At 48.2% G+C, this 25,843-nt stretch overlaps 1 protein-coding gene across 5 annotated transcripts in view; it reads right to left on the bottom strand.

Annotated features, from left to right (window-relative positions):
- Positions 1-25,843, bottom strand: part of DENND2B (DENN domain containing 2B) — a 171,196-nt gene that overhangs the window by 26,260 nt on the left and 119,093 nt on the right. For 4 of the 5 annotated variants that reach the window (XM_019975153.2, XM_070803709.1, XM_019975152.2 and 1 more), the window contains 2 exons: positions 11,808-13,067; positions 7,726-7,862 (listed from right to left, as the gene is read on the bottom strand). In XM_019975153.2, the coding sequence (XP_019830712.2) occupies positions 7,726-7,862; positions 11,808-13,067 (1,397 nt within the window). The other variant, XM_070803710.1, reaches the window with a different exon arrangement.

Genomic DNA, 25,843 nt, shown 5'->3' with positions numbered 1-25,843 from the left:
GTGCTCCAGGCTGCCCTGGGAGACAGAGAAGAGGTGGGGCCTCCATCCCCAAGGCCTGGCCCGGAGCAACCCCATCTCATCAAGCCCAGCTGCAGAAGCCAGAGGTCTCACCCTTTCCCAGCTTTGCTGATGACACAAAGGACAGGGGCATCGCCAAGAATTTCTGCTTTGCACTTTTTTTTATATGGGGCTTGGTCAGAGCCCAAACCTATCACGGGGATCCTCTTGAAGGAAGAACCCAGTCCCACTGAGCCCTGCCCCCCCCATGCCTCCCCACGTCTCCTGTGGCCATTAACCACGGATGCCAAACACCCCAGCCCCCAACACACACACAAGTGGAAGAACCAGTTAGAGAAGGGATGCGTGTCTGTGTCAACAACTGAGAATTTCTCCAAATCTTAAGCTTCCCAGACCACACCCATGGTGAGGGCCCTGGGTCTGCAGCTTCCCTCCCCAACCCTCTCTCATGTCCAGCCAGCTGTTTCTCTGGTTCTCGGCCTCTTCCCCTCCCTTGCACTGAGGAGACAGGGCCAGATGAAGGGCCCAGCGCCCCGGCAATGCACAGCACAGATGAGGAGCTCTCAGGGGCCAGCCATTCCCCACCCTCCAAAGCTGGACACCATTTCCCAACTGCCCGGGCACTGTTCCTTGGATGACACCTCTGGGCAGCAGCCTCCATGCTACTAGGTGCCTCTAATCCTCACTGTCCCCCAGCCTTGCGACGCAAGACAGAAGAAGACAGAAAGAGCAGACGCTCGAAAAGCTTTACAGTAAGGCTGACTGGCTCTGTCCCCAGCTCCCACCCCACTCAAGTTCCTGGAAACGCTCCCTCAGCCCCAGCGAGCTGATGGGAGTGGGAATCTCTGCAGGAATGCAGCCTGGGCTCCCTGGTCAGGCGCCGAGGCCACTCCACATAACTCTCTAACAAGCTGCTTCCTTGGCCACATTTTTGAGTGTCAGGCTCAGAATGCCAACGATTATAAGGCTTTGTGGGACAGCAGCATCTTCCAGAGGCAGATGTCAAATTGGACAGGCGAGAAGGAACAGCCCCTAGAAGCGACACAGCAGTCTAACTTTATTTCGGGACCACTCTGTTGCAAATCAGCAGGGTAAAAGTCAGCCTGGTTTGGAGTATCCCACCCTGGTTCCCAAGGCATCAGGCTGGGTCTAGGTGGGAGGCTAGCGCACTCCCCAGGGCCCTGTGTTCAAGTCCAGGGCTCATGGAGAAGACGCATTAGTCTCTGGGCCAACTCGCACTTAGCCTCTTATAGACCAGGAACTCCAGACCGATGGGCTGGCCCCCAAGATAAAGACTCAGCGTGGGTGCTCTCTGCCCACCTCCCGCCTCCTGCCACAGCCCCATTATCACACACCCTAAACAAAGCTCTGTCTGCCCCCAGGCAAGGGAGGCGGCAAAAACTGGATAATCCAAACCAGAGCACCCTCAGCCTCACCGAGCACAGGCTGGGCCAAGGAGAGAGAAGGCTCCCGGGAAGTCAGGCTCTGCTCAGTCCGAGGCAAAAGTGAAAGTGACACTCAAAGTTCAGCAACAAGGGCCCCCTTCGGAAGCCTCAGAGGGGTCCAAATTCTTGGACTGTCTCCAGGGAAGGAGAAAGGGTAAGTCAACCAGAATCTGAGAGAAAGAGACATCCTCCCTTGAATTTCCCTCTGGCCTCCCTGGGCAGGTCTAGAAGTTCAAGGGCTACTGTGATGACAGAAAGGAGGAAAACACACCCAGGGCACCGAACAGCCAGAGATTTGGAAACTCACCCGACCCCCACCACACCAGGGCAGCCAGAACCCCCAGGGGCCCTCCCTGCCATCCCCTCTACACAGCGCTCCAAAGATCCGGAAGCGAGCTCAGCAGCTAGGGAACATGTCCCCGCTCCAGCCTCACCTCAGCCCAGCCCTTACTCAGGCTTCTAGCTCGTCCATCTAAGAGGCATCCAAGCTGCTCTGCTATTTTCTGGCCTTCTCACGCAACACCTCAAAGTGGCAGCAAGTCCCCTCCACTGAGTGAGGAGGCCAAGGCCCAGACACACTTGCCTCCCTCTACCTCTTCTAACTTCTAACCTAAGGAGGGCCTGAGAACAGTTCTGTTGCCCAGAACAGTGCCTCCAAAATTCTCACCTCCCGCCACAGCCCACCCCCCAACACTACATGCACAGCCCCCAAATAACCTCAAACAGAACCCTGTGATTGTGGAGCTCTGGACAGGGAGAAACGGTTGGAGCATCCCTTTCTTTTATTCCAGTTCAGCTGATGCAAAAGCATTCCCAGGTGAGGTCCCTGGGCAGCACAGAAGGGCTGCAGAGCATTCTCACAGAAGAGAGTGCTCAGGCCCCAGTGCCGGCAGCACCTGGGTCCTGAGGGGGACAGCTGAAAGCTGGAGCCTGCCCTGCCCACCGCAGCAGCCACCCCGGCTGCTTCCAGGGCCCCAGGCAGCAGTGACATGTGAGGATTTCTCTCAGAACAGAGCAAACAGGAGTGCACCCTACTCTGGGGTGGGGAGGAAGATGGGGCTGTGCCTCTGTCCCCCACAGCTCCTGACTGAGCTCAGCTCTGGGTGGCCATGCATACAAAGTTTCTCCCAGGTGGTAACCGAAGGGGCCTCTTTCCCCAGGCCCTTTTGCTGTTCTGGGGAATCTCACTCCCACAGACTTTCAGATAGGATTGAGCTTCAGGCAGCCACATCCGATACACCCCAACCCTGGGAAAGCAATGCCTGTGTGGGTCCGAGCACTGCTGCTGGCTCCCCAGAAACGCTGGAGCAGTCAGGCTGTAAGGAGAAAAGTAGGAACCTGACGACTCAGATCAAACAGGGGATTAGATGACTCTCTCTTCCTAGGATCCCACAGTCTTACCTGGCGGGCTCTCCACTAGGGTCATTCCTCTCTGTAACACACTCATTGGGCTTCCGAGGTGGCACTAGTGGTAAAGAACTAGCCTGCCAATGCAGGAGACCTAAGAGACGTGGGTTCAATCCCCGGGTGGGGAAGATCCCCGGAGGAGGGCATGCAACCGACTCCAGTATTCTTGCCTAGAGAATCCCATGGACAGAGGAGCCTGGAGAGCTGTAGTATATAGGGCTGCAAAGAGCTGGACATGACTGAAGTGACTTAGCGCACACATATAGTGTGTAACACCAAGAGTGAAACCTAACATAAACTATGAACTTTGGATGATAATGATATTTTGGTTCATCAATTGTAAACAACTGTACCACTCTGGCAGAAGTGGTACAAATTATCAAAAGTAATTGGGGAAACTATATACGTGGCTCAGAAGGTAAAGAATACACCTGCAATGCAGAAGACCCGGGTTTGATCCCAGGAGAAGGGAATGTCTGCCCACTCCAGTATTCTTGCCTGGAGAATCCTGTGGACAGAGGAGCCTGATGGGCTAGAGTCCATGGGGTCAAAAAGAGTCAGACATGACAGGACGAATGCATGAATACACTCCTTAGGACTATGGTCTTCAGCCCCAAGGCCCAAGGCAGAGAAAAGACAGAGAGGAGGGCAGGAGAGGTCAAGTGCATGGATGCAGACTTCTCCTCAGGGACCTGTGCTGAGACACACACTTCACTTGAACAAAACGGAAACCCTCGCTGAAGAGAATTTGGCCAGAATTAAGATAAAACCCAAAAATAAACTCAACCTAGCCTTGACTAGGGCAATCTTGCATAGAAACCTGGAATGTGAGGTCCATGAATCAAGGCAAATTGGAAGTGATCACACAGGAGATGGCAGAGTGAACATCAACATTTTAGGAATCAGGGAACTAAAATGGATTGGAATGGGTGAACTTAACTCAGATGACCATTATATCTACTACTGTGGGCAAGAATCCTTTAGAAGAAATGGAATAGCCATCATAGTCAACAAAAGAGTCTGAAATGCAGTACTTGGATACAATCTCAAAAACGACAGAATGATCTCTGTTCGTTCCAAGGCAAACCATTCAATATCACAGTAATCCAAGTCTATGCCTTGACCAGTAATGCTGAAGAAGCTGAAGTTGAATGGTTCTATGAAGACCTATAAGAACTTCTAGAACTAACACCAAAAAAAAAAAAAAAACATGTCTTTTTCATTATAGGGGACTGGAATGCAAAAGGAGGAAGTTAAGAAACACCTGGAGTAATAGGCAAATTTGGCCTTGGAGTACAAAATGAAGCAGGTCAAAGCTAACAGAGTTTTGCCAAGAGAATGCACTGGTCATAGCAAACACCCTCTTCCAATAACACAAGAGAAGACTCTACACATGGACATCACCAGATGGTCAATACCAAAATCAAATTGATTATATTCTTTGCAGCCAACGATGGAGCAGTTCTATACAGTCAGCAAAAACAAGACTGGAAGCTGACTGTGGCCTCAGATCATGAACTCCTTATTGCCAAATTCAGACTTAAATTGAAGAAAGCAGAGAAAACCACTGGACTATTCATGTATGACCTAAATCAAATCCCTTACGATTATACAGTGGAAGTGACAAATAGATTCAAGGGATTTAATCTAATAGACAGAGTGCCTGAAGAACTATGGATGGAGGTTCATGACATTGTAAAAGAAGCAGTGATGAAGACCATCCCCAAGAAAAAGAAATGTAAAAAGGCAAAATGGTTGTCTGAGGAGGCCTTACAACTAGCTGTGAAAAGAAGAGAAACTAAAAGCAAAGGAGGAGAGGAAAGATACACCCATTTGAATGCAGAGTTCCAAAGAATAGCAAGGAGAGATAAGAAAGCCTTCCTCACTGATTAATGCAAAGAAATAGAGAAAAACAACAGAATGAGAAAGACTAGAGATCTCTTCAAGAAAATTAGAGATACCAAGGGAACATTTCATGCAGAGATGAACACAATAAAGGACAGAAATGGTATGGACAGAAGCAGAAGATATTAAGAAGTGGTAAGAATACACAGAAGAACTATACAAAAAAGATGTTTATGACCCAGATAACCACAATGGTGTGATCACTTACCTAGAGCCAGACATCCTGGAGTGCAAACTCAAGTGGGACTTAGGAAGAAGCATCACTACAAACAAAGTTAGTGGTGGTGATGGAATTTCAGTTGAGTTATTTCAAATCCTAAAAGATGATGCTGTGAAAGTGCTGCACTCAATACGCCAGCAAATTTGGAAAACTCAGCAGTGGCCACAGGACTGGAAAAGGTCAGTTTTCATTCCAATCCCAGAGAAAGGCAATGCTAAAGAATGCTCAAACTACTGCACAATTACATTCATCTCACACGCTAGCAAAATAATGCTAAAAATTCTCCAAACCAGGCTTCAACAGTATGTGAACTTCCAGACGTTCAAGCTGGATTTAGAAAAGGCAGAGGAACCAGAGATCAAATTGCCAACATCCATTGGATCATTGAAAAAGTGAAAGAGTTTCAGAAAAACATCTACTTCTGCTTTATTGACTATGCCAAAGCCTCTGACTGCGTGGATCACAACAAACTGTGGAAGATTCTTAAGGAGACGGGAATACAAGACCACCTGACCTGCCTCCTGAGAAATCTATATGCAGCAGTTAGAAGCATCAAGAAGCAACAGTTAGAACTGTACATGGAAAAACAGACTGGTTCCAAATCTGGAAGGGAGTACATGAAGGCTGTAAATCATCACTGTGCTTATTTAACTTATATGCAGAGTACATTATAAGAAATGCTGGGCTGGATGAAGCACAAGCTGGAATCAATGCTGGGAGAAATATCAATAACCTCAGATACGCAGATGACACCACCCTTACGGAGAAAGTGAAGAAGAACTAAAGAGCCTCTTGATGAAAGTGAAAGAAGAGAGTGAAAAAGTTGCCTTAAAACCCAATACTCAGAAAACTAAGATCATGGCATCTAGTCCTATCACTTCATGGCAAATAGATGGGGAAACAATGCAAACAGTGAGAGACTTTATTTTCTTGGGCTCCAAAATCACTGCAGATGGCGATTGCAGCCATGAAATTAAAAGACGCTTGCTCCTTGGAAGGAAAGGTATGACAAACCTAAACAGCCTATTAAAAACCAGAGACGTTACTTTGCTGACAAAGGTCCATCTAGTCAAAGCTATGGTTTTTCTGGTAGTCATGTACAGATGTGAGAGTTGGACTGTAAAGAAATCTGAGCACTGAAGAACTGATGCTTTTGAACTGTGGTGTTGGAGAAGACTCTTGAGTCCCTTGGACAGCAAGAAGATCCAATCAGTTAATCCTAAAGGAAATCAGTCCTGAATATTCATTGGAAAGACTGACGCTGAAGCTGAAACTCCAATACTTTGACCACTTGATGCGAAGAAATGACGCATTGGAAAAGACCCTGATGCTGGGAAAGACTGAAGGTGGGAGGAGAAGGGGACGACAGAAGATGAGATGGTTGGACGGCATCACCGACTCAACGTACCTAAGTTTGAGTAAGCTCTGGGAGCTGGTGATGGACAAGGAGACCTGGCGTGCTGCAGTCCATGGGGTTGCAGAGATCGGACACAACTGAGCAACTGAACTGAACTGACTGAGCCTCAACTATTATAATTATTGCTTTTTGTTGACGCTCAGATGCAAGTTTGCCAACACAATATCCTCCCAGTACCTGGAGGACAATTCTCCATGGTATTCTACATTTCCAACCTGAGCAAGAGAAATTAATCATTCTTTTCAAAGATGTTTATAGAGCAAACAGCCTTGGGGGATAGAGTCTCCCTCTAGGACACAGGCAGATCTGTTTCCTGACCAGAATAATAAGGATTATGTCTGCTTACGGGGCAAAGGTTGAACAGGTTTGCCAGCAGCCCCTTGAAAAGCTTGGGGTTTCCTAAGCTTGAGGTTCCTCGGCTGGACATAATAGACCCACGATGTGTAGAGCCTCTACCTGGACCTCCTCCACACTGCCCCATGGGGCTGCGGAGCAAGGGGAACCTGTGTGAACAGCAAGCTCATGTGGCCCGTTGTGCATGAGTAGTAAAGTCCTCTGTGATCCAAGCTCCTCTGTCTTCTGCCAGTATCTGTGGACCTGAGCAGGCTAGTGCTAACTTGCAAACAGAGTGAAATCTCAGACACTTCACACTTACTTTAAGGGAAGAGTAGGAGAGATACATATTAAGGACCAGGTATCACGCTAGATACTTTGATATATATTTTATCTCATTTAATCCTAACAGTAATCTTGCATATTACTACTATTATTGTTGTTACCATAAAACTATCATCACCATTTCTGTCAAACATCAACATGAATCAGCCATAGGCATACCTATGTCCCCTCCCTCGTGACCTCCCTCCCCCCTCCCCAAGTATTTCGGCCAGTGTCAATTGTATGTTTCCATCATTTGCTAGTTAGTGACTCTTCTTTTTTAAATATAAACTTAATAGGTATTAAAAATTTTTTAAATCATCATTTCATAAGAGAAAAGGTCGCAAAAAAGTTAAAAGTGATTTGCCTGAGGATACACAGCTACGAAAGGGCACCTATTGGACTCCAGAGACTTTCAAAAATAAAGGGACAGTGTGGTTCCCCCTTTTTGTGGTCCCAGGAGCCCTTTGGGTTCCAATTCATTCAAAGCCAGGCTTTAATCTCTCAGCTGCCCAGTCTTTGGTAAGCCTCTTTCTCTGATGCCCTTTCCTTGAGAAGTTCCAGAAGTCGGGCCACAACTGCCCAGAGAGAATGAAGTGGAGCGCCGGTCCTGCAGCACCACAGATGAGCCAGCCCACCGCTCGGCCCCTGCTCACCCACGATGTCTTCATAGGCATTCTCTTCTAAAGTGCTTTTGGATCCAAACTTGGGTTGGCTCTCAGTACCGTTCTCAGTGGGAGAAGAGGGGTACAGGGACTGGAGACTGGATGCATCCTCAAACTCAAAGGATTTTCTGTGGATGACAAAGAGTATGAGTCATTCTGGCTGAACCACACCCTTGCTGCCCTGGAAGGGAATGGCCAAGGGCAACAGCCAAGACTGGAGGTCCTCCTCGCTAAACCAGCCACTGAGCAAAGCATCAAGATGGATCCAAACTTACCATCCAAATGAAGAGATAAATGGTCCAAAAGGCCCCAGCCTGGGTGCCTGCAACTAATACCAGTAGGAAGTCATGTGTCAGACGCTGTGTCTGATGCTCTACACATGTTCGCCCATTCGTCTTCAGCTTGCTGCTGCTAGGTATCGTGCCACTTTAAGATGGACTAGCCCATGGAGGAGCCTGGAAGGCTGCAGTCCATGGGGTCGCTGAGGGTCGGACATGACTGAGCGATTTCACTTTCACTTTTCACTTTCATGCACTGGAGAAGGAAATGGCAACTGACTCCAGTGTTCTTGCCTGGAGAATCCCAGGGATGGGGCATCCTGGTGGGCTGCCGTCTATGGGGTCGCACAGAGTCAGACACGACTGAAGTGACTCAGCAGCAGCCTGAGGCTCAAGGAGATAAAGTGACAGAGGTAAGACTCGCACAGGCTGTCAGACAGCAGGGTCTGAGGTTTTGACCTGGGCCTCCAAGCCCTGGAGAATATAATTTTTGAGAAGCAACTGCCATGACCACAGGAACTGAGTGCCTCGTCTGGTCTAGAGTCTCACACCATGTCTGCATCTGAGCCAAGGCCTCAGGCACCGAGCAGGCAGGAAGGGCTCAACACTGGACGGGTGATGCTCAGGGCTGTTCAGGGGTCACAGAAGCAGCTGGTGGTAGGTGGTTCGTTGAAATGAGAAGGGCCTGAGCCCTCAAGACAAATCACACCACTTCTGAGAGGACCTGGTAAGGCAATTTGCCGCCAGAAGCTATTTCCAAGACCTACCTTACCTTCGGTTAGTGACCTGCACCTTTCCATCCCCCAAATAACCTTCCCCTCTCCTGCATGGTTCCCAAACCACAGCTAGTTAGCTTCTCGGACATGCTGAGCCCATGCTACCCTCTACTCCTCATCTTCACAGGGAGGCCTGGCCCAGCTGCATGCTCTTGCTCTCCAAGGCTGGTCCCTCTCCGGGAGGGAGAAAAGTACAGGCATTGACTGAATCCCTCCCTCTCACCCACTAACACCTTCCTCATCTTTGGGTACCCTTGATCTTTCAGCTGATGCAGTCCTTTCTCTCATGTTTAATAAACAACACCCCGAGGGCCCTGGGGTACAAGTCTAGGACTAAAAGTGTCCTCAGCTGCGTGGTTACTATGCAGCCTTCATCACAGCTGAACACTTCACACTGGCCCTGTCCTCCCTGCCCTCCATGACACAGGCCTCCTAGTTTTCAACTGCTTCTCAAGCTCCTGTGAGGGGTCCCCTTTTCCACTTGCCTTTCCAATGCCACAGTCTGAGAGTTCTGTCTTCAGGGCTCTCTTTCTCGCCCTGCACTTTCTGGGAGCCCCATACTGACAACCATCACCGTATCTACCATTGCTACCATGGTAACTCCCCGATCTCTGTCTCTGGCCCAGACTTCTCAACCAGCTAAATACCCAATGGCTGAGCATAGAGGTTTCTGAAAGCTGGCCTGCAAGCCACTGCTGGTGTGACAGCAAGCCTTCAGCAACGTATACAGTGGAGTCAACATCTCATGCAGGCAGTTCTCAGGTCAGCAAATGACACAAGCCATGTTCAGCCAAATAACCCTTGAAAATCCCTCTGGAAGGTACCATATCGAGGACCAGCACAGGGTCTTTCATGATGATGGATACAGTCAGTTTCTCCTCCAGACTTTTAAAAAGATTTTTCTTTGGTTGAATAATATAAATATATGGCTTGTATATTTTTTAAAATAAAAAGGTATATTAAATACAAGAATTGTACCAGGCACAACAGATTTAAACTTACTATCTCATCCTCAGCCTGTGCTTTTCAAACAGATTCTTTTTTTTCCCTTAAGAACAGAGATTTAACTTTGCTGTTAATTCTCATTTGAAGTGACTCCACCATATATGGATGTATGTATATATTATGAATGTAATATGTGGGTGTGTATATGTAAAACCTTCAGGCTGAAGTACTCTCCTCTTATCCCCTTTTTCCACTTGGCTATGTACTTCCTGCTCTCCTAAATTTAGCTCAGCAGCTCCCTCTCTGAGGAGGGTTCCCTCACTCCCCAGTTAAGATGTCTCTTCCTCTGGGTTTCAGCAGCACTCTGCCTGCCCATGGATCCAAGTAGGGAGCACAGCATCTATAATTTATTTGTGCATCTATCTCCTGTACCAGGTTACCAACTCCCTGAATGCAACAGCCACATCTTATGCACTCTTGTGTCCCCCTGACCAGCACAAAGGCTTGGTGCACAGCAGGCTCTAGACAGATTTTTCTAGAAATAGATGACTAAAGACAAAGTTGGGAAGTTCCTCTGGAGAAGGGAATGGCAATCCACTCCAGTATTCTTGCCTGGAGAATTCCAAGGACAGAGAAGCCTGGTGGGCTACAGTCCATGGGGTCACAAAGAGTTGGACACGACTGAGTGACTAACACACACACACACACACACACACAAAGACAAAGCAAACATTTCAGCAGGGTGTTACAGACTTAAAGAGTCAGTGAGCATGCTGAGGTGGGCCAGAACATGGAATTACATTTAGCCAAGGTCTCTTCTAGCTCATGAGTTTGAGCCTTTGTGATGTTTTCCTCTCTGCATATGGCGGGAAAGTTTCTATATGAGTTGGGATATGCTGGGTGGAAGCCTGAAGTATGGTGTCAGGTTGAAGAACCCCCAGAAGTCAAAGAAACCTGAACGCCCACCAGACATTAGGTTAGAAGAGAAAGGCAGTGAGGGGCAGGACAACAGGCCGTGCACAGGAAGCTGGTTCCCAGCCTACTCCTATTCAGAAAACAAGATGCCTATCAACCTGCACCAACTCGAGCTGCTCCGGTTCCCAAGTCACTACAATTGTGGAGATGATCTGGGCAGTCCAGTGTCAGGAATGCTGAGATGGACCAGGAAGTCAATGTGAGAACAGGTCCTTCTGGACATGGCCAGGAAGTAGGTGAAATGTTCTCTCTGTTTCCCATCAGTCTCCCCTTTTAGGATCCAGAGATCCCCTCTTCATATAAGCCCAGGGTTCCTATACACCCAGGCAGCCCTCAGGAAAGAGCAAATCATGTTAAATGCATCCACCCTACTGCATTAATGGTAACATGCAGTATTTAGATAATGTTTCAGCCAAGGAAATAAATCTCTAGCTGGCATTTCAGGTAGTTAGGAGGCTAAGATCGTACTAGTCCTCAAGGGACTGCCCCATCGATCTAAAAGTAAGATGGCCCTACCATTCCCATTTGGCTCAGCTGGTAAAGAATCCGCCTGCAACACTCAAAACCTGGGTTTGATCCCTGGGTTGGGAAAATCTCCTGGAGGAGGCTACCCACTCCAGTATTCTGGCCTGGAGAATTCCATGGATTGTATAGTCCATACAGTCCATGGGGTCACAAAGATTTGGACACGACTGAGCAACTCTCACTTTCACCTTTGCCATAGAAGAAGTTCCAGTAGGGCTCCACTCCAAAGGCCAAACTAGCCAACATCTTCAGGATGCAACATTTGGAATGTCATGTCACCCTTCCACTCACTTTTAAGCAGGGCCTCCCAGGTGGCACTAGTGGTAAAGAACCTGCCTGCCAATACAGGAGACCTAAGAGACATGCATTCGATCCCTGGGTTAGGAAGATCCCCTGCAAGAGCAGAAGAACCATCAACCTTTTTCGCCTAGCTCATGTTTCACCTAACATCATCTGCTGCTCCAGAATTTACAGAGTACTAACTGTGACCCGCAACCATAGTCTGCTCCTGCATCCTCCATCGAAAACAAAGCCGCTGTGCCCAGCTCTGCATCACTGGAGGGGCATTCGTTACCTGTTCTGGGACTTGCGGTGACCTCGTGTGTCCTTCTTGGGTCTCCGGGTGACGGGTGGGGCTGGGGTGGAGGGCAGGGGGGGTGGAGCAGCAGGTGTGGGTGGAGGAGGTAGACCATTGCTTGGCTTACTCTTGGGGTTCTTGTCAGCCTCATATTCAAAGGTGCGCTTGGGTTTGGGGACAGGGTTCACAGCGGGATCAGGGGAGCTCTTCGGCGGCAGCAGCTGGGAGGTCGGGCTATTTCCAGGGGTCCCTGGCTTAGCGGGGCCACTGCCTTCCCTCTCCGGGGGTGGGCCCGCCTCCCCCCCAACTCCAGCCGCTCCTCCTGCCCGGCTGTCAGTGCTCACACTCGCGTTCCCTGTGGGTTCCTCCAAGGGGCCCAAGGTCCCAGTCTTCCATCTCCCTCGGTCTACGCTGTAGCAGCTGCTGGGGAGCTGGGGGAGCCCCCGGCCTGGCTGCTCCTTCAGGGCCTGTTCAATTTTCTGGATCCGACTCAGCACCGCTGAGCTCTCCTTCCTGCTGCTGTGCCCCCTGAGTAAGGCACTGGGCTCGCTCCGGCCTGGCCGTTTCTCCAGCCGGTGGAAAGAGTCCCGCACAGGGAGCACCTCTCCCTCCTCCTCGGTCTCAGGGTAGGAACACTCAGAGAAGGTCCTGCTCATCCTCCGGAGGCCCCTGAAGTCGAAGGTCTTGTCCGAGCTGCAGGGGGACGGCACCACGCTGGGGCAGCCCACGCTGGGGCAGCCCTCACTGGCCGCCCACTCACCCCCAGAGCCCTCCCGCTTCTCTCCACACACGCTCATCCTGGGCGAAGCCTCTCGGCGACCCTCCCATGCTGAAATCTTCTCCCGAATGCCCAGGCTGTGGGCACGGGGGCCAGTGCGGTTCAGAAAGACACTCCGGGGGCCCACTGCTGACCCCAGGGACGGAGTGCTCTGGGCGAGCGGCGGGGAAGCAACAATGCCCTCTACATTTTGGGCTGCCCCCCGGATGTTCTCCTTCTGGTCCTCTCTCTTGCACACGACAGGGCTTCTGTCCAGATAACCAAAGCTGGTGGCCTTGAGGGGACAGACGGGTGGTGAGGTGTTGGGGGAGGGGGCTTGAGGATGCTGGGGTGAAGGCTCACGGTGATGCCAGTCCTTGAGGAGCAGCCGGGAACCGGAGCGGCTTGGGTACCTGCAGGCTGACGTCTCACTGTCACTGAGCGGGTAGATGGGACTCCTCGGTGGGGAGAGAACCGGAGGTGGAGAGACTGACTGAGACCTAGGAGAAAAAAAGAAAAAGAGAAATGGCAGTGTGTGGACTGAGAACACTGTTTTATTCTTAAAGAGCTCAGCTCACCCCTTTCCTATGGGACTCTCAAGCTCAAAGTACTATATGCAATAATGTACCTTCCAAAGCTGTCCTCAGGAAGAAACATCTTATCCAGAGTGGGCTACAGTCAATGGGTCTCTCTGCCCAGTTCATACCCAGAGGCCCTGGGTACCGTCTGCCATAGAAGCCAGGTCTATGACAGGCCAGAGCATCCCCAAAGTCCACCTCGGCCAATCAGAGAACAGTAAGACCAGAAGTGTGCTGCTAAATGTTTAATAATCAGCTCCTTGCAGGGAGAAAGCATAGATTTGTCACACCTGCCAACTTCCACAATATAAATATTCCTACTATGGCTGAGTTCAGACGACCCATGTGACCTCACTAGATGTGGAGTTGGGAAGAAACACTCATGATCAACTCTCATGAGCTGCTACAAAGCATCTCCAGCACCCACTTCCTAAAGTGGTCCCAAATATGCACTTGACCCCTCTGATCTATTTCCTTGACAAGCCCCATCTCCCCTCAGGCTTCTGCTACCAGACACAAGACACTCCACCTCAGCTTGGGTCTTGATCAGAACTCAGATCCCTGAAGGTCTCAAAAGGATCAGAGGTGTGCATGTGTTAGTCACTTAGTCATGTCGGACTCTTTGCAACCCCATGGACTATAGCCCACCAGGCTTCTCTGTCCTTGGAATTCTCCAGGCAAGAATACTTGAGTGGATTGCCATTTCCTTCTCCAGGGGATCTTCCCAACCCAGGGATTGAACCCTGGTCTCCAGCATTGCAGGCAGATTCTTTACCATTTGAGCTACAGGGAAGTCCCCCAAAAGGATCAGAAGGGCCCTTCAAGAAAGAATCCTTTCCACTGTCTCAAAGGAGGCTAATGGGGAAAGAAGACCAGCTCCTTCACAGCTCTAGCCCCCAGCAGTGGTATCACATCAAACAAGCCACCTCCTAGCTCCAGATCAACACACAGATCTTAGCAAATATTGGCAACAGTTCTAATAAGTGTTTTTACATTGTTGTTGTTCAGTCACCAAGACGTGTCCAACTCTTTGCGACCCCATGGAATGCAGCACACCAGACTTTGCTGTCTTTCACTATCTCCCAGAGCTTGCTCAAACTCATGTCCATTGAATAGGTGATGTCATCCAACCATCTCATTCTCTGTCGCCCCCTTCTCCTCCTGCCCTCAATCTTTCCCAGCATCAAGGTCTTTTCCAATGACTCAGCTCTTCACATCAGGTGGCCAAAGTATTGGAACTTCAGTTTCAGCATCAGTGCTTCCAAAGAATATTCAGGGTTGACTTTCTTTAGGATAGGTCTTAACATATATTTATTCATTCAATCTTCACAAAACTCTGTCATATTATTATACATTATTATTTTCTTCATTTTGCAAATGAAAAACACTGAGGCATACAAAGGTTAAACATCTCATTCAAGGTCTCAGCTGGTACGTGAAGCCATGACTACACTATGTTGCTGCTCTAAAGACGAGGCAGTGGCCTCCACCATCCTTATGAACTGCCCGGGTCCCTAGACATAGATCAGCAGAGACCCCTACAGCTCTGAGCACAGTCCTGTCTCCAGTGTAGTGTTTGTAAGTATCAGGGGACCTCTTGGTCTTCCTTATGAGACCATGATTTCTTCCAGGTGGAGGGACATCTACTCGGTATCTAGGTGCACCATGAACAATGAACAAATAAAGACAAGAAAAGGTACAGGTGAGCTGACTGAAAAGAACCATGGGCATACTTCCTCATTGGCATTCTTTTCTAGTTGTCTACTAGGGCAATCACTGTCAACTTTCAGAAATGTTCCCAGACTGCTTTAGTTCAAAGACAGCAGGGCTTCGCCAACACTGCATGCTCCCAAGGCCCACCTGACTCTAATCCCCAGGCCTTCAGAGTGGGGTGGTCCAGACTCACAGGCTCCAGAGCACCATGCCATCTGGGGAATGCAGCCAGCTGCCCCTGAGCCAGGCTGCTGTCGCTGCTCGATCACACACAGAAAACTGCAGCTCGGGTGAGTCAAGGATTGGCCAACAATTCCCTGTTGGGTCATAGCCTTTGGCTGCCCCCAGTCAACAGGAAACTTCAACATGCTTAAGTTGTTTTTAAAAGGGCAAGTCAAACAACAGCCATCCCACGTGTACATGGGCACAGATGAGAGAAATCCGGTGCCCAGCCAAGCTGATGACCAAAGAGACTGCTCAGCAAGGAGGTGTGAAACGAGTACTCCCCAGGGCGGGCAGGGCTAGGGCAACATGCCAAGCTGGAGCCTGGGGAGAGCCCGACCTACTCACAATCAAGAAAGGCCCAGGTCCCTCACTTCTTTCACAGAACCACAGATCCAAAAGGTCAAAGTCCAGCCCTGTAAGGCAACAAGCGTCTGGGCTACACAAAGGACTCAATGTCTCAGTTACTCTCCACTGGAGGCGAGAGAAGATGCCTTTAACAGAAGATGACTTTGTCATGTGTGTATTCATTCAGTAATAATTAGTGAGCACCTACTTCATGCCAGGCCCTGCTCTAGGCACTAGCTATCAGAATAAACAAGAGACAAAAATTCATGTCCTCATGAAGTTTGAATCCTAGTCAGTGGTGGCCAGTATTTGAGACTCAGAATCTTTCAGGAAGCCCTTTCAAATTATATATACCTCATCTCTCTAGATATTTTGATAAATGCTCCCCTACGAAGTAACTCCTCAACCTTCAAGGTGAGAATTCACCAGTCCATGAAGCCACTGGGGAATAGGGGCCATGGCTCCCACAGGGGGGCAGAAAAACAGCGAGAACCTCTGGTCTGTTAAGATCCCAGCCTGCTTCTGATGCTTTCAGAAAGGATGACTCTGTAAGTTCCCTCAGTAGTTCGAACATGAAGGCAATCCCACAAGTTAAGAAATTCTCTCAGTGCCTAGTTTTAACTGAGGCTTAGTTTTTCTCTCCTAGTGAAGGATAAAACAGAGAAGAGACAGGCCCTTCCTTTAAAGGTCCTGGGCTTCGGATCTTGGCTCATCTGGGGCCCAGAGCCACAAGTGCTCCTCACCCAGACCCACACACAGGCCAAGCCAATGTGCTCTGGCAACTCGGGGTCAAAAGGAGGCCTGACTCCGTTGACCTGGAGTCCAGGCACCTCCAGGTTCATCACAGAGCAGCAGCGTTCACTCATACCACGTCATCGATAAGGCCCCGCCCCTCATGGGCTCCAATGCTCACCAGAGGGTAGAACTCACTGCATTTCTCTGCACGTTTCCGATTCTACCTTGTATCAGGAATGTGACCATGGACAAAGCCACACAGGCTCTATAAGCTGCCAGTATCAATTCCTCAAAATGTCGTTCTAACTACATCAGACTTGTTGTAATGGGCACATGTGACTATGGATATGAAATTATGCTGAACATTGTAACTCATTATGACAGTTTATTATTAGTAAGCTTTTCAGCAGGTTATCTAGGCTGGTTGTTCTCAGTAGAGGGTAAGAACATCACAGTAGTAGCATTTAAGTTCCAGCACAGCCACTAACAACTTACATGACTGCCACAGATAACTTTCTCTAAGCCTCAGTTTCCATATCTCTGGCAGAAAACAACAAAATTCTGTAAAGCAATTATCCTTCAATTAAAAAATTAATATTTCTTTTTAGAAAGGAAAATGACCAGAAGCGGATCACACAAAATAAATAAATAAATAAAATGGAGGTTAAAAGAACACACATCTCAGCGGACTGCTGTAAGGAATAGAGACAATACGTGTCAAGGGTCGAGCTCAGTTGCTAACACACAGCACTCAATCTTAGCTTAATAATAACTAACATCAACAAGGAGCTGCCTATTCAGAATAATCACTTGATAAACTTACTGTAGCCCACCAGGCTCCTCTGCTCATGGGATTCTCCAGGCAAGAATTCTGGAGTAGGTTGCCATGCCCTTCTCCAGGGGATCTTCCCAACCTAGGGATCAAACCCGGGTCTCCTGCACTGCAGGCACATTCTTTACTGTCTGAGCCAAGAGTCAGACATGACTTAGTGACACACACACACACACACACACACACACACACACACACACACACACACATCAGGGAAGCCTGGGAAGGGAAAGGAGTAAATTAAATACAGTCATAAATTCTTTGCAGCTCACGCTATCAAAAGGTAGAGTCTATTCTTCTGCCCCTTGATTCTAGGCTGACCCTGTGATTTGCTTTGATGAACAGAATATGGTAGAAAATAAACGGTCTCAGTTTCAAATTTGAGGCCTCAAGAAGCCTTGATGTTTCCAACTTCACACACTTGGGGTTCTGCCCTGAGACTGTCACATAAGAAAAACCAGTCTGGTGTTTCAGAGGAGGCTATGCACAGTGTCACTGTGGCCCCCCAACCACCACATGGGCCTGACACACGGTGAGGTCATCTTGGAGCCAATGAACCAGCTACATGAGCAAGCCTGGGGGAAGCCAGTAGAGGAACTACTCAGTGAATGCACAAGAAATGTGAGAAATCATTGATTGTTCTAGGCCCCTAAGTCTTAGGGTGATTTGCTACAACAAAATAGCAAAGTGATGTGGTGGGAAAGGCTGGGCTTGTGTGTAGGTGGCCCCCCATCCCCACCCCAGTGCAGGACCACCGTCCTGGGCCTCCCATCCCCATGCCTCTCTCCTGCACTTCCCTAGAGACCAGCTGCCAAGGGCTGCGTGTTCAGACTGCACCTCTCTCTCCCTTTCTCTCACTGCTCAAGGCTCTGGCACTCTTCTGGGGGTCTCCCCCAAGCATTTCCTGGAAATGAAGCTAGCTCTGCAGTCCCAAGAATCAGCTTCCATCAGTGTTTGCTCCCCAGTTGAGGAGGCTTGGGAGAATCTTCACCTAGAGCACAGGACGGATGTGTGTGTCCTTGTGACAATGAGTGCACACAACAGGTGGCAGCTCCGAGGCACAGATGGGAGAGTGTGCTCACTCTGGTCCTCAGTTTCATGCTCCAGTTGTTTCCCAATTCCTCACACTGAGGTTGGAAGTGAAAGCCACTCTCCCCTTGTTGCACAAGGAAAGACTACGGTCAAGAGAATGACAGTCCCAGGACCCAGGCTGCCTTAGGAAGCCAAGCACCTGAGAAAAGCCTCTTCTGGGGTCTGGTCTCTCGTTCTGCCATTGACAGGTTCCAGCTTCATGTCTCCAGGGCTCCCAGGGCAGCTCATGGCCAACCTTCCCTGAACCCTGAGCAAGCGGACAAAGGAAGCCACCTAGTTGCCAGATCACAGTGTGCAAACCGTATCAGGCTTGAGACATGCCTCAGCTCTTCATCCATTCAACCAGCATGTACGGAGCACCCACTACACACCGGGTACTGTTTTAGGCATCAAGGATCAGTAGAGACTAAAACTAGACAGTCTCTCTCTACAGGTTATAGTCTGGTAGAGGGAGACAGTATGGCTTTATTTGTCTTGAGTGAATAGACAATAAACAAACCCATGCTGTGAGAGGGTTGTGGGGCCAGTGGAGGAGAATAAGGCAGGGTGAAGGGGCAGAGCTTAACAGTGGAGGAGATCAGGGGAGGCCCCTCTGCCAGGGACCACGAGAACAGAACCTTAAGGAAGTAAGCAATGTGTTTATCCAGGGGAGGAATGGTCCAGGCAAGAGGAGCAGGAGGGCAGAGGCTTGGGGCAACTGCATACTTACTGTATTCTGGGGGCAACCAAGGGGCCAGCGTGGCCAGAGTTGAGTGGGAAGAAGAGGAGTGGGCTGGAGATCAGTCAGAGGCACCAGAGAAGCCCACAGACCAATAGGAAGGCTGGGGCTTTACTCTAAGAAAGGAAGCTCTCGAAGGAGTGTGAGCTGAAGAATGACATGCTCTGATCGTATCAGAAAATGAAGTGTAGGGAGGCAAGGTGGCCACAGTGAGATCATGTAAAGGCCACTGGAACAATCCACACAAGAAGTTACTGTGGCCTGAACTGGAACAACGGCACAACAGATGGATTTTTCTCCAGGGCTAGGACAATCAGATTTGCTGACAGAGTGGATAAGAGGTAAGAGAGACAAAGGAAAGTCAAGGATGAATCACAGTTCTGGGCCTGAGCACCTGTTAGAAAGCAGTTGGGGTTATAAATTTCCATTTGGGATTTGTCAGTGGTATACAGATATCATTTTAAAACCTCATGGATAGATAAGAAGAGGAACTAAAGAGCCTCTTGATGAAGGTGAAAGAGGAGAGTGAAAAAGCTGGCTTAAAACTCAACATTCAGAAAAATAAGATCATGGCATCTGGTCCCATCACCTCATGGCAAATAGATGGGGAAACAATGGAAACAATGACAGACTATTTTCTTGGGCTCCAAAATCACTGCAGATGGTGACTGCAGCCATGAAATTAAAAGAAACTTTCTCTTTGGAAGAAAAGCTATGACAAACCTAGACAGCATATTAAAAAGCAGAGACATTACTTTGCTGACAAAAGTCTGCTAGTCAAAGCTATGGTTTTTCCAGTAGTCAGGTATGGATGTGAGAGTTGGACTATAAAGAAAGCTGAGTGCTGAAGAATTGATGTTTTTGAACTGTGGTGTTGGAGAAAACTCTTGAGAGTCCCTTGGACAGAGAGGAGATCCAACCAGTCAATCCTAAAGGAAATCAGTACTGAATATACACTAGAAGGACTGATGCTGAAGCTGAAGCTCCAATACTTTGACCACCTGATGCGAAGAACCGACTCATTGGAAAAGACCCTGACGCTGGGAAAGATTGAAGGCGGGAGGAGAAGGGGAGGACAGAGAGTGAGATGGTTGAATGGCATCACCAACTCAATGGACATGAGTTTGAGTAAGCTCCGGGAGTTGGTGATGGACAGGGAGGCCTGGTGTGCTGCCACCCTTGGGGTCACAGAGTCGAATACAACTGATGGACTGAACTGAACTGAGCGACTGAACTAAACTAAGCAACTGAACTGACTGACATGACTAGATGAACCATCTAGGGAGTCAGTGTACCTAGGGAAGTCCAAGGGTTGAACCCTGGGGCATTCCAGCATTTCCAGCTCAGGTAGAGGAGGAACAACTAGCAAAGCAAAACTGGGAAGAGCACGTAGTGAGGAAGGAAGGAAACCATGAGAAGTGATATCCTGAGACCTTTGAGAAACAAGGAGTGATCAGTTGAGCCAAATCTGCTAACAACTAAGCAAGGAAAAGACTGCAGAGTGACCCCTAGATTTAGGTAGTTACTGTAACCTTGAGAAGAGAGATTCCCGTGGAGTTGTAGGAAGGGAAGCCTGACTGGAAGGAATTCAAGAAATTAAAGAGAGGGAATGGAGACAAGGAGCTCAGACAACTCTTTCAAAGGTTTCCCTAAAGGAGGAACAGGAAACGAGGTGGTAATTGGAGGGGAATGTTGGGTACAGAGTGCATGTTTGTATGACAACCAGAATAATCCAGTGGAGAGTGAAATGCTGTTCAAGTAGGACAAGTGCAGGCAGTGAGACAGTGAGCAGTGAGCGGGCGTGAAGGGCTAGGGATCTCACGCCTGTCTACGGGGTGGGGGCTTACACTGAAGAACCCCACTTGGTCTCATTCCCAGGCACCCAGACGTGAGTGTCTTCTCACACAATCTCATTCCTAGGCTGCTTTCTGCTTCCTTCACCCTGGCTTTGACTCCTGTCAGTTCAGTTCAGTTCAGTTCAGTCGCTCAGTCATGTCCGACTCTTAGCGACCCCATGAATCGCAGCACACCAGGCCTCCCTGACCATCACCAGCTCCCGGAGTTCACTCAGACTCACGTCCATCAAGTTGGTGATGCCATCCAGCCATCTCATCCTCTGTCGTCCCCTTCTCCTCCTGCCTCCAATCCCTCCCAGCATCAGAGTCTTTTCCAATGACTCAGCTCTTCGCATGAGGTGGCCAAAGTACTGGAGTTTCAGCTTTAGCATCAGTCCTTCCAAAGAAATCCCAGGGCTGATCTCCTTCAGAATGGACTGGTTGGATCTCCTTGCAGTCCAAGGGACTCTCAAGAGTTTCTTCTCCAACACCACAGTTCAAAAGCATCAATTCTTCGGCGCTCAGCCTTCTTCACAGTCCAACTCTCACATCCATACATGACCACAGGAAAAACCATAGCCTTGACTAGACGGACCTTTGTTGGCAAAGTAATGTCTCTGCTTTTGAATATGCTATCTAGGTTGGTCATAACTTTCCTTCCAAGGAGTAAGCGTCTTTTAATTTCATGGCTGCAGTCACCGTCTGCAGTGGTTTTGGAGCCCAAAAAAATAAAGTCTGACACTGTTTCCACTGTTTCCCCATCTATTTCCCATGAAGTGATGGGACCAGATGCCATGATCTTAGTTTTCTGAATGTTGAGCTTTAAGCCAACTTTTTCACTCTCTACTTTCACTTTCATCAAGATGCTCTTTAGTTCCTCTTCACTTTCTGCCATAAGAGTGGTGTCATCTGCATATCTGAGGTTATTGATATTTCTCCTGGCAATCTTGATTCCAGCTTGTGTTTCTTCCAGCCCAGCGTTTCTCATGATGTATTCTGCATAGAAGTTAAATAAGCAGGGTGACAATATACAGCCTTGACGTACTCCTTTTCCTATCTGAAACCAGTCTGTTGTTCCATGTCCAGTTCTAACTGTTGCTTCCTGACCTGCATACAGATTTCTCAAGAGGCAGGTCAGGTGGTCTGGTACTCCCATCTCTTTGAGAATTTCCCACAGTTTATTGTGATCCACACAGTCAAAGGCTTTGGCATAGTCAATAAAGCAGAAATAGATGTTTTTCTGGAACTCTCTTGCTTTTTCCATGATCCAGCGGATGTTGGCAACTTGATCTCTGGTTCCTCTGCCTTTTGGAAAACCAGCTTGAACATTAGGAAGTTCATGGTTCACTTATTGCTGAAGCCTGGCTTGGAGAATTTTGAGCATTACTTTACTAGCATGTGAGATGAGTGCAATTGTGCGGTAGTTTGAGCATTCTTTGGCATTGCCTTTCTTTGGGATTGGAATGAAAACTGAGCTTTTCCAGTCCTGAGGCTACTGCTGAGTTTTCCAAATTTGCTGGCATATTGAGTGCAGCACTTTCACAGCATCATCTTTCAGGATTTGAAAGAGCTCAACTGGAATTCCATCACCTCCACTAGCTTTGTTCATAGTGATGCTTTCTAAGGCCCACTTGACTTAACATTCCAGGATGTCTGGCTCTAGGTCAGTGATCACACCTTTGTGATTATCTGGGTCATGAAGATCTTTTTTGTACAGTTCTTCTGTGTATTCTTGCCATCTCTTCTTAATATCTTCTGCTTCTGTTAGGTTCATACCATTTCTGTCCTTTATCGAGCCCATCTTTGCATGAAATGTTCCCTTGGGATCTCTAATTTTCTTGAAGAGATCTCTAGTCTTTCCCATTGTGTTGTTTTCCTCTATTTCTTTACATTGATCGCTGAGGAAGGCTTTCTTATCTCTTCTTGCTATTCTTTGGAACTCTGCATTCAGATGCTTATATCTTTCCTTTTCTCCTTTGCTTTTCACTTCTCTTCTTTTCACAGCTATTTGTAAGGCCTCCCCAGACAGCCATTTTGCTTTTTTGCATTTCTTTTCCATGGGGATGGTCTTGATCCCTGTCTCCTGTACTATGTCACGAACCTCATTCCATAGTTCATCAGTTGAAACTCCTGTATATATAGCTGACTCCGGTATATATTCCCAATTCATTCCTCAGAGGGAAGACAAAGTCAGATCTGTTCTTTCTCCCCTCTCCCTGAAGCATCTGATCCAGCTCCCTCCCCAGACACAACGATGTACTCAATACCTAAGACCTCAGATCTTCCCTCCCCATGCCATCCCCACTGCTACCTGCTGGCACCTTGATTCAGATCTTACCTTTCACTGAGACTGTTAAAATAAGCTCTCCACTTCCCTCTCTGCCTTTGGTCTTAACCCAGTTCCAAGGCCATCTTCTTGCCTCCTGACATCTTTCTAAACTACAAAATTCATCATGCTTCTAACTCCCCACTATCTAAGGAATGAAAAGCAAATTCATGGGCATGGATCACAGGGACCTCGTGATCCGGTCCTCATGTGTTCTATCATCTCATACTGTCTTTTCCTCCAAACAAATCTGCATCTCACACTTAGCCACATCAAACTCCTTGCTTTTCACAACTCTAGGCCTTCACACATTCTGTCTCCTTTGCTGCGGTGCTGGCTTGTCCACTTACACATCTCTGTGGCTCCTCCGTGGTATCTCTCTTGACACTACCCCCCTCACCCAGGGGGCGATGTGAGATTTGATGCCTCCACTGTGCCTGGAAAAAGTCTGTCTTGGAACTTTGTAACATTTTATTGGACTGTACGGTTTCATCACCTGCCTCCCTCACTAAACTATGTACCAGTGAACCTACTTGAAGGTGGTGACAGTGTCTTGTTAACCCCAATATCCCTAGCTCTTTGTATGGCATCTAGAATTTAGTAGGAATTAATACATCTGTTCCCAACCCAGGGGTTGAACCAAGGTCTCCTGCATTGCAGGTGGATTCTTTCCAGCTGAACCATCAGGGAAGCCCAGGCATACTGAAGTGGATAGCCTATCCCTTCTCCAGCAGATCTTCCCAACCCAGGAATTGAACCAGGGTCTTCTGCATTGCAGTAGGATTCTTTACCAGCTGAGCTACCAGGAAAGCTCAATTCATTTAAAAACCAAAGTTGTTTGTGTTTTCTCCTGTTTTTGATTTCAGTGTGCTTAGAAACTCTTGTTATACTATGTGTCAGATAGCCTTGTTTGTCTAATAATTGTTTTTATTTATTGAGCTTGTATATACTAGGTACTAGTAAGTAATTTTGGAGAAGGCAATGGCACCCCACTCTAGTACTCTTGCCTGGAGAATCCCATGGACAGAGGAGCCTGATAGGCGGCAGTCCATGGGGTCGCTAAGAGTCAGACAGGACTGAGCGACTTCACTTTCACTTTTCACTTTCATGCATTGGAGAAGGAAATGGCAACCCACTCCAATGTTCTTGCCTGGAGAATCCCAGGGACAGGGGAGCCTGGTGGGCTGCCGTCTATGGGGTCACACAGAGTCGGACATGACTGAAGCGACTTAGCAGCAGCAGCAGCAGCAGCAGCAGAATGACTAAATGAACGAATGAAAAAAAATGATTAAAACCTAGGTCTCCTTATGACTCCCCAGGGTATTGTTCACAAATTTCCTCGCCTCCCTCTTTGAGCCACATGACCTGAAGAACAACATAGAAACGTACAGAAAGCACTTAGTGCAGCCCAGCACAGCTGTCAGTCCCCAAAGCCTTCTCCCGCAAGGCAAAAATCGTACCCTAGGCCAAGAGTCTAGAGACCAGAGATTTGCTCTTGTCCTGGTTCCCTCACTTTCTGGATGTGCTCATGACAAAGTCACCTAAATTCTCTGAGCCTCGGGCTCTTCGTCTATAAAACAGTGGGAAACACTTGCTCTGAGTATCCTCACATACTAGTTGTGTGACTAAGATGATGTAAACTTTAAGTGTTTGAACACCAATAACAGTTCCATGAAGACAGAAGAAATATAAAAGAGAAGTAAATACAAAACAGCTAAAGGACACTTAAGACTCTGATCTTATCACCGCTTGCTCTTTATGCTAACATCTTGGAGCCCGTTCCCAGGAAAGCAGACACGGTGAAACTGGGCCCTGGTGCCCAGCCTCACCCGCAGGCGGCCAGCTCTGCTGCTCACCACAGACGTGTCCACCACACTGTGGCACATGACTGGCCACAACCAACATGACGGGAGAGGGAGGAAGATAAACAGATACAAGGAAAGAGAAGAAAGGGGGAGATGCAAAGGAAATTTAACAGAGGAACATAAGCATGTGCACACACACGCAATTGTGTTAAGACCAGTGAGTAGGAGAGAAAGGGCATCAACTAAGGTAGAGAATAAGAAACAAACTTAAAGAGAAAGCAGTGTGTATGTGTGTACACGGACACACATGCACAGACAGAAAGTGAGAGTTAAAAAGTGCAAAATACATGCCCTTCCCTCTGGCGCTGTTTCACAAGAATATGACCCAGCCCTTGGGCTAGTGACCTGGGCCATTCTCCAGTAACACAGCAGGAAGCATTCATGATAAGGGACACAGTATATATTGTCAAGGTCACCCAGGGACTTTTTGGGAGGGAAGGCTGTCTTTAGCCCTTGACGATAAGACTGTTCTCAATTCAGCATGCTCTGGCCACAGAGCTCCTGAAGTATTAGTATCAGGAAGAGGACCAACTTGGGGCCAGTTGGAGAAGGTTCCTGGAGTCCAGGAAATAGCCTCAGAGGCACTGAGACGGGCTGTGGGTACGAGGACGTGGTAAAGAGCCTGTTGATGAAAGTGAAGGAGGAGAGTGGAAAATCTGGCCTAAAGCTCAACATTCACAAAACTAAGATCATGGTATCTGGTCCCATCACTTCATGGCAAATAGATGGGGAAACAGTGGAAACAGTGTCAGACTTTATTTTTCTGGGCTCCAAAATCACTGCAGATGGTGACTTACAGCCATGAAATTAAAAGACACTTACTCCTTGGAAGGAAAGTTATGACCAACCTAGACAGCATATTCAAAAGCAGAGACATTACTTTGCCAACAAAGGTCTGCCTACTCAAGGCTATGGTTTTTCCAGTAGTCATGTATGGATGTGAGAGTTGGACTATAAAGAAAGCTGAACACCGCAGAATTGATGCTTTTGAACTGTGGTGTTGGAGAAGACT

Source organism: Bos indicus, chromosome 15, assembly GCF_029378745.1.
Source record: "Bos indicus isolate NIAB-ARS_2022 breed Sahiwal x Tharparkar chromosome 15, NIAB-ARS_B.indTharparkar_mat_pri_1.0, whole genome shotgun sequence".
NCBI lineage: Eukaryota > Metazoa > Chordata > Mammalia > Artiodactyla > Bovidae > Bos > Bos indicus.
This window is presented reverse-complemented; position numbering and strand designations above follow the sequence as displayed.